The following is a 9,877-nucleotide window of genomic DNA, read 5'->3' on the forward strand; positions in this document are numbered from 1 at the left end:
TTTTTGGTACCGGGGATTGAACTCGGGTCCTTGCCCTTGCAAGGCAGGCCACCAAACCACTGAGCTAAATCTCCAGCCCTTGTTCGTATAATTTTCTATGCCAATGTCTGCAAGAGTTCTGTCTAACGTATCTTCCAGCCAGTTTAGTTTTTCTGTTTTAATATTTAGACCTTTAATCAATTTTGAATTTAGTTAGTGCATAGTAAAAGATATATGTCTAGTTTTAATCTTTGAATAATTGAAGCCCAGCTTTTCCAGCACCATTTATTAAAGAGGATATCTTTCCTCCAATGAGAGTGTTTGGCTCCGTTTTCAAAGATGAGATGGCTGAGGGTGTCTGAAATTATTTCTGAATCTTCTAATCTGTTCTGCTGGACCTCAGGTCTGTTTCTTTGCCAGTACCATGTTGTTTTTATCACAGTAGCTTTTTTTTTGTAATTTCAAGTTGAGGATTGTCATATCCCCCACTTTGTCTTTGTTTCCTATAATTATTTTTGCTGTTCTAGGTCTCTTCTTGTTCCAAATGATTTTTGGACTGTTTTATCAAGGTCCATAAAATATGCTACTGGAATATGGGATTGCATTAAACCTATATAGCAGTTTTGGAATCATGGCCATTTTCACTATGTTGGTTCTTGCTCAGTAGCAAGGGAGGTCTTTCCATTTTCTGATATCATCATCAATGTCTTTTTTCAGACTGCTATATTTTTCAGAGTAGAGGTCTTTGATGTCCTTCATTAGGTTGATTCCTAGGTGTTTCAGTTTTTTGGATGCTATTGTGAAACGGCTTGTTTGTCCCACTTCTCTTTCAGTGAGTCTGTTTTTTGTATACAGGAAAGCTATTGATTTTTGTGTGTTGACCTTGTATCCAGATACTTTGATGAATTTGGGTATTAAGTCTAGAAGACTTCTGATGGAGTTCTTGGAGTCTTCTAAATAGAGTATTATGTCATCTGTAAATAATGACAGTTTGACTTCTTCATTTCCTACCTTTATTCCTTTTATTTCTTTGTCTGTGTAATTGCTGTGGCTAATATTTCCAAAACTGTATTGAACAAGAGTGGTGAAAGTGGACATCCTTGTCTTGTTCCTGATTTTAGTGTGAAAGATTTCAGTTTTACCATTTAGTATGATATTGGTTTTTGGTTTTTCATAGATGGAATTTATCAGATTGAGGCAGAGACTGTCTATTCAAAATTTTCGTAGTTTTTTAATCATGAATATGTGTTGGATTTAGTCAAACTCTTTCTGCATCTATTGAGATGATCGTATGTTTTGCCCTTGGCTCTCTTAATATAGTGCATTACATTTGTTGATTTTGGTATGTCAAAGCATCCCTGTATCCCTGGGGTGAATCCCACTTGGTCAGGATGTACAATCTTCTTGAGGATCTTCTGCATTCTATCTGCCAGTATCTTATTAAGGATTTTTGCATCTATGTTCATCAGTGAGATTGGCCTGTAGTTCTCTTTTTTGGTTGGTTCTTTCTCTGCTCTGGGGTTCAAGGTGATGCTTGCTTCCAGGAATGAATTTGGGAGTATTGCATCCCTTTCAAATTCACTGAAGAGTTTAAACAGGAGTGGTAGTAGTTCCTCTCTCAATGTGTCGTGGAATTCATCAGTGAAGCCATCAGGGCCTGGGCTGTTCTTAGTTGGTAAGTTTTAAATTACATTTTCAATTTCATTGATTGATATTGGGTTGTTTAGAATTTTTTAGGTCATCTTCGTTCAACTGGTAATTCATACATATCTAGGAATCTGTCCATTTCTTCTGTGTTTTCCATCTTATTAGAGTATAGGTTCTTCAAGTAGGTTATTAACGACCCTCTGGATTTCTACTGGGTCCATTGTAATTTCACCCTTTTCATTCCTAATTGCATGGATTTGGGCCTTTTCTTTCCTTTTTTTTTTTTTTATAAGATTGGGTAAGGGTTTATCAATTTTGTTTATTCTTTTGAAGAACCAATTATTTGCTTCATTGATTTTTATATTGTTCTTTTAGTCTTCGTTGCATTGATTTCTGCTCTGATCTTTATAGTTTCCTCTCTTGTATGAGTTTTGGATTTGTCCTGGTCTTTTTCTAGAAGCTTAAGGTTTGTCACTAGGTTATTTGAGCTCGCTCTGTTTTCTAATATGACTATTCACTGCCATGAATTTCCCTCATAGCACTGCTTTCATTGTGTCCCATAGATTCTGATATGTTGTATTGACATTGTCATTTAATTGTAAGAATGATCTGATTTTTTTCTTTAATTTCCTCTGTGACCCATTTGTTATTCAGACGCATGTTCAATTTTCATGAAAATCTTGCAGTTTCTTTTGCTCTTGCTCTCCAATTTCATCTCACTATGGTCTGATAAAATAAGGGGGATAACTTCAGTTCCCTTGCTCTTACTTAAATATGTTCCATGAGTGAGTATGTGGTCTATTTGGATAATGACTGATGTGCACCTGAAAAGAATGTTTATTCTGATTTTATGGCATGGAACACTCTGTGAATATCTATGGAACGTAACTTCTAGTGTTTTGTTGTTTATTTTTTGTTAGTTGATCCATCTATTTTTGACATTGAGTATTGAGGTCCCCCAATATTATTGTGTTAGTGATTATTTCATGTTTCATGTCTGTTAATATTTGTTTTCTATAGTTGGATACACTAGAGTTTGTTGCATATATGTTTATGATTGTCATCTCTTCCTCTTGGATTGTTTCCTTTACAACAAGATAGTATCCTTTTTTCTCCATCTTAATCATTGTTGATTTGAAATGCACTTGATCTGCAAAGAGGATAGTTACTCCTGTTTTTTGGGTGGGTGGGGGTTTCTGTCACATGGAGTATTGTTTTCCAACCTTTAACTTTCAGTCTCTGAGTTTCTTTTTGAATTAAGTGTGTTTCTTGTATACAGCTTATTGTTGGATCTTGCTTCTTGACCCATTCTGCCAGTGTATTTCTTTTGATTGGGTAATTGAGACCATTAACATTGATGGTTATAACTATTATTGATTTACCCTTCTCATGACTTTTACTTTTTGTGGGAGTTTCCCTTTTGTGTTTACTTTCTTGTCATGCCTGATGGATTCATTCTGCTGGTGTTCCTGGCATTATGATCCTCATTGTCTTTTCCTGGGATATTCTTTAAACTTTTTTGGAGTTCTTCAGGTGCTCTTTGTCACAAAAGTATATTATTTCTCCATCAGTTTTGGAAGATAGTTTTGCAGAATACATCGGTCCAGGTTGGGGGTTGTTTTTCTTTAGGGTTTAAAATATGTCACTCTTAGCTATTCTTGTCTTGACAGTTTGTGTTGAGAAGTCTGCTGTGATACTGATGGGCTTTTCTTTGTATGTGATTTGTTTCTTTTCTCTAACTGCTTGCAGAATTTTTGTTGGGTTTCTGGAATCTTAACTATTATATACCTTTTTGTAGAATTTTTTTTATCATGGCTAGTTGGGGTCCTATTTGCCTCACTTATCTCTGAAAATATAGCAGTGAAAAATTACTTGCTTTTTCTTGATTGGAAAATTACTTTCTTTAATCTTCATTTTTGCAGAGTATTTTTTTAGGTTTAAAATCTGAGGAACACAGTTTTCTTTTCTTTCTTTTCTTTCTCTTTTTGTACCAGGGATCGAACTCAGAACCTTGCATTTGCAAGGCAGGCACAGTGCCACTGAGCTAAATCCCTGGCCCAGTTTTTTTTTTTTTTTTTTAGTGTCATCTGCACTCTGTCTTGTTTCTTCATTGATTCCAATCAGTCTTATGTTATTCTTCTTTGCATTATCTAGTAGCTAATGGATTGCTTTCTCATGGTCCCTTGCTATTTTAAAGAAATTTTTCTTTTCCTGGTTACTGGTTGCAATCCTATCTTCTATATCTGAAATTCTGTCCTCACATTGGTTTATTATGCTGCATAAACTTTCAATAGAATTTTTAATCTCTTGGAAATCTATTTGCATCTGTCTTTTGGATTCCATTTGCTTCCTATTTTGGGATTTGGTCATGTTCCTCAGGTCCTCTATTTTTTTTAAAATCTGTGTCTGCTCTAGATTTATTAATCATGTCTTGCACTATGGGCACAATCTCTGTTGTTATCTGAGAAATTATTTCTGATTTCATTTTTTTCAGGTCTTCTTTCATTGCTAGTTTAGGGAGTCCAGGTAGTTGAGTATCAGATTGTTCTACCTTGTTGCCCTTTGGGGTTGCCTTAGGTGATCTGGATGTCTGATTTTGAGACTTGTTTATGTTGCTTCTCATTTCAATAGATGCAACTTGCTGTGCCTTTGTTGAGCCTCCTTTTTGCTCACCCAGTGTTCTTCAATTGTCAGCAAGATAATGAGCAGCCTTTTCTCCATTGCTCACCAGTACACCAATTCCAGGGTTCAGAATGGTGGCCCTCTGCATCCCTGAGCTGAACTGTTGTCTGGATGGGCTTCAGGCTGGGGCCTGTGCACACTTGGGCTGGTATATAGGCATTCCTCTGCGTAGGGACTACCTCTTATGTAGCTGTTTTCTGGGAGGGCCTTTGGCTGGGGGCCATGCACCCCAGTACCTGGTGTTTCAGCAGGCTTCTGGCTATGATCTCTGTGCACTTACCAATAGTATCAAGGTGAGCCTCTGGCTGTTGCTTTTGCACCTGTGTAGCTCTTCTCTGGGTGGGCCTTTGGCTTAGGCCTGTGTGCTTAATCCTCTGGGGCTTTGGGCAGGGACTTGGCTGGATCCGCCTGCAGCCTTGCTGCTCTGGTCCACACTTCTGCTCACCATATCTGTGCACACTTACTGATGGTATCAGGGTGGGCTTCTGGCTGATGCTTGTTCACCTGTTCACTTCTTTTCTGGGTGGGTCTTTGACTTTGGCCTGTGTGTCTAAGCATCTGGGGTCCAGCCCCTGCTATCTTTAGCTTTTATAGTAACCATTCTTATTGGAGGCAAGATTTATCTCACTGTAGTTTTAATTTACATCTAACAGGTTAGCATTTTTAATAATTTTGAAACACAGATTAATTACACATCTAAGTCTGTGGAATGAACAAAGTATAAATTAATAACTAGCCTTTGTGTGTTATAGCACTGTGGAACAAATGAAGTATACATTTCTTTTAAGTCTCAAGTCTTAATAATACATGATACTTTAAAATGCAAGTGGGTATATCTGTTATTTTTGTAGATGAATCTGTAACTAGGAGAATTACATGTAGGATATCAATGAGTTTGTGGACATGCGGAGAAAAGAGATGTGTGGCTTTAGACATTCTAATATTTTACATACTGTATGTGCTGAGATTTGAATGAAACCCATGCCTAATGCATATCTTGGAGAGGATGAGTCTCCTAAATCAAGACAGAGCCTGCCAGCCAAGTGCTGGCATGTTACACAGATCAACACAGTGCCACAGTCTCAAGGGTACACTCTGGGAAGGAAGATCAGTATCAAATGTTTATGTCATCTGTAAAGCTAAATGAAGCAAAAGTATTGACATTCTGTTATAAAAGAAAAAGCATGAAGATTTTGTTCTGACTTCTTGTTTGGAATGTGAGTGGAATTTTCTAAGAGACTGACTCCTTTCAGTATTACTCATCTGTATGGTTTGTCCCTCTCTTCAATGAAAACTCCAGAAAAATAATTCTATATAACAGTTTTAAAGTGTTACAATTATGACAACTGTTTTTAAGTCCAAAGATATGACCTAGTAAGCAGTCATTGAATAAACATAACCTACTTTGAGGTGTGAAAGCACAGCGAAGTACTTTATTGCAGTTTATAATGGCATCTTAAAGGAAAATTTCAAAACCATGCACATTAAAGGCCTTGTTCCAACTCCTCAAAATTGTTCAGAGCAGTACTCAGAAGCCACATGTGAAAACTGCTTGAAACGTTCAATTCTGAAGGCTCATTTAGCTGTCTGTCTTCTCTTTGCAAAGTGATACACTGTTCCATGCCTCTGGCTGTTATTTGATATTTATAGGATCCCATCAGCATACGTGGAACTTTACTGAAGACATAAGGGAAGATCAGTGTCAGACACTCTAAACTATTTTCCATTCTATTTATACAAGCTTAATAAACAATAAAGGGCCAGACTGTTGTAAAGCCAGCAGAGTACTAATGCAGCATAGAAATTGCTCTGAAGTTTCAGATTTGGAAAATCATATTACTAGTGTTACCAAATACTGTAGCTCCTATGTAGGAAGCTTAGAAATAAAAACAACTTTAAAAATATTTTGCCACTCTTTGAGCCTAAGTGGGAAGTATTATAAGTGCCAGACATTCTACCTTATTATGCAGTGAGGCACTGATTAAGACTACCAGACTTTCAAGGAGTCTTCACCCTAAAACACTGGTTCTCAACATAGAAGTCATATATATTGACACAGTTTCTGAGTAAGCATTGAGTGGGTTTCATTTCAAGCTGGACTCACCAGCAGTTGTACATCATTATAGATATTATCATGGGAATGTAATATATTTTTAAACATCCTAGTAATGGAAAATCTGAAGAGAGAATTAGTCATCTTAGATGTTCCTTCTCCCTTTGGTAGTTTTTGGATTAGAAATGGTCATATACACAGTGAAATTTCAAAGTGAGATATAAAGAAAGACTTCATAGGTAATGTAAGCATTAACCAGGACTTAAAAATAGAATTCTATTAAGTACTTAAGATCAATAGGAAATTATTCTAAAATTATGAACAAAAATTGAGTTGTACAAAACATTTTTCAGGTAGCATGTTTGGTTTGCTTTTGGCAGATATCTTATGCCAGAATATAGTAAAAGATACCTTATGAAAATAATTTGACGCCAGATTTCTTAAAGAGAGTAATGGTCAATGGTTACCAGTTCTTTTCTGCAACTCATCTACTAATACTCACAGTTACCCTTTAGTATTAACCAATTCTAATATTATATTATTCAATTAGCATTGAATTATTTAATAACAAATATGAAGATAAAGCTTGATATAAAAATATTTAGGGAGTAAAATTTTCTCTTTTTATCACTCTATGCAGAGAAGCCATGTGCCTTGTTTTGCTCTCCTGTTGGAAAAGAACAGCCTGTTCTTCTATCAGAAAAAGTAATGGATGGAACTTCCTGTGGAAATCAGGGTTCAGATATATGTGCAAATGGCAGATGCCAGGTAAGACATTCCACAAGGAAGACTCTGTACTTTGAGGGAAGATTGTGGGACCATTCGAAAGCTTCATAGTGGAAAGCCTTGGACTAAGATTCAGGATATTATTTTAACTGTAATCTTCAGCAATTTTTATGTATTCTGAAAGTCTGCTTTCATTTGTGTAATGCAAGGATTAGACTAGGTAATCCAAGAAATCCACTATCAGCTCAAAGAATCTGGGATTTTGATTTTTATATGTGCCTATTACAGGCTAAAATTGGACCATTTTATGTCAAAAGATTTTTGACCAACATTTCAAGCACTCCACTTCTCCGTGTTCTGCGTCTAAGATTAAGTCAGGAGGCAGAAACCCCTTAAGAAGCACATTGAGTTAATTTTCAACAGAGTTGAAGCAATTATTTTTAATGTATGTTAAAAATTGTTTAAACACTTAAACATCTTATTTTCTTTTCCTTATAAAAATAATTTCTACTTGCATTTATGTGTTCTTCATCTACGTTCAGAATAATGCAATTTCTGTTACAATGAGTGTGGAGAGCATGGTGGAAAGACAAAAGCTGATTGCTCAGTCTCCTAGTCAAGTCTCTAACACTCTCAGTTTGGCTTCTCCTAAAAGATGAATACATGTGTTCTGAGTGTTTTCATGAGAAACATGTTTGTGAGGAGTGGAAAGAGTCAGGATTGGGCACAAGGAGAAACACGGACCCTGTGGGGAGCTCCTACACTGAGCTGGCTCTTCAGGGTTCCCACCAACTGGGGCCAGAAGACCATCTTTTTAATCCCTTGCATCTGCTTATGTTTGGAAATAAGCAGCCTCAGCCAGAGGATATGACCTGGGGAAGAGCAGTGTCCTTTATGGTGGGTGATTTCTCATAGACTTCGCAGAAATGGATGAAACATAAATCCTATGGCAATCAAAGAAGCAATGTGTGAAGCAGAAAATGAAGCTATAATAATGATCAGTAAACTATGTTTTGGGGCAAATCACTATATATATATGCACTAACCTTTAAAGTAATAGAAAAATTCTCATTAGCTTTGTGCTTTACATTTGTTCCAAGAATTGAAAGAAAGAATTTTGCCTCCAAAATGCATAACTGAATATACAGATACTAAAATGTGAAAAACATTACTATGAATGAGTGAATCAATCCATGATCCAATAAAAGTATGTGAACTTTTGGATAAGAAGTTGGGAAATCATGCATCTTAAATGCTTTTGGAGATTTAGAAGTCTGTATTTTGGAACTATGCTGTAAAATCTAAGGCTTTGAATCATGTTATTCCATTAGCATATGAAACATTTTTATGTTTACAAATAATTTCCTTTATTGCTTAACATTAGTAACCTGAAATATATTTTTCTTTTATCTGTAAAATAAAAATCATCATACATAATTGATTATACATATATATATATATAATTTCTGAACTGTGTGTTACAAATAAAGCTTTTATTTTTTATTTCATCATTAAATACAAATCTGTCAGATTATTCTATATCTTAAATGAATTTATTTTTCCAAAATTATTTTCTAACTGTATATGCCAAATATAATAGACTGAATTGATATGCTTTTTACTTACAGTTGTTGTCTAAGCCAGATCTTTTATAGTTCCTGGGTACACATTAAAATTATTATTTTTTTATCTATTTATTATTATTTTTCTTTTTTGGCACTGGGAATTAGACTCACAGACTGGTGCTTGCCAGGCAGGTGCTGCACCGCTGACTGCATCCTGACCCAATGCTATGTGAATCTGGAACAATCTGGTGACCATCCTTACATTAGACTTCTCTGAAATGCATCGTGACTTCTAAGGGCATTAAAATACTTCAAGATTTTAACTTTTTAAAAATTTTCATTCACTCTTTTGATATAACTGAAAACATACCTTTTGTTCTGACAGGAATCTGTAAGCTAGGAGTTTGACTAGAGTATTTTGTTTTATTGCAAAATCTACAATGCCAAAGCTGAATACAGATTTCTACACTTAGTGAAGGAAGGGCTTTTGTGCTAGTGGCCATATCTACCCTGTAAAGGTCAAGGAAGGCTTGAACCTGTGTTGTCACAATAGCTGACACCTCCAGCGTGCCACTGGTACTGGGATGGCATTGTCTTTTTAAAGTAGTTTATCCGTTTTTTCCTTTTTATTGAGTTTATTGGTACAATCTAGGTGTACAGTACAGTTACATTCATTACTGGGATCCTGTACCTTCACATGACAGGTCTTGGTTCTCATTTTTCCCCGTGTGCCTACCCTCCCTTCACACATTTATTCTTTTTTTTTTTTTTTTTTGGTATCAGGGATTGAACTCGGGTCCTTGCTCTTGCAAGGCAGAACACTGAACCACTGAGCTAAATCCCCAGCCCTTCACACATTTATTCTTAATAGAATTCCCAGGGTTTTTTGTTTTTTTTCCTGACTCCTGCTTAGCATCCTCTTCACATAAGTTCTGAGCATTTCTGGTGACGACGGCTTCTCTCATGTAGGGCAGACCCTCTCTCTCTCTCCCCCTGAGTAAGCTCTGACTGGCTGCTCACAGCTCTCTGTTCATGCAGTTTGGTGTTCTCTGACACTGATGGGCTCTTGGACCCGAGAAAGGAGCCTTGTAATGTGCAGTTTCAATGTGATTTTTACTACCTCAAGATATTCATTCCAGAGCTACTCTTTTTTTTTGGGGGGGTGAGACAGGGTCTCACTATGTAGTTGAAACTGACCTGGCACTCACTATGTAGCTCAGGCTGG

The 9,877-nt window shown here is 36.3% G+C and overlaps 1 protein-coding gene across 1 annotated transcript in view; it reads left to right on the forward strand.

Moving 5' to 3' along the window:
• Positions 1-9,877, forward strand: part of Adamts19 (ADAM metallopeptidase with thrombospondin type 1 motif 19) — a gene marked incomplete at its 5' end in the record, with an annotated part of 210,106 nt that overhangs the window by 138,923 nt on the left and 61,306 nt on the right. Inside the window, one exon of the mRNA XM_010627281.2 lies at positions 7,002-7,129. Within this exon, the coding sequence (XP_010625583.1) occupies positions 7,002-7,129 (128 nt within the window). The remainder of the gene's footprint in view (positions 1-7,001; positions 7,130-9,877) is intronic.

This window comes from Fukomys damarensis, unplaced genomic scaffold (assembly GCF_012274545.1).
Source record: "Fukomys damarensis isolate Sample0158 unplaced genomic scaffold, DMR_v1.0_HiC HiC_scaffold_3, whole genome shotgun sequence".
Classification (NCBI taxonomy): domain Eukaryota; kingdom Metazoa; phylum Chordata; class Mammalia; order Rodentia; family Bathyergidae; genus Fukomys; species Fukomys damarensis.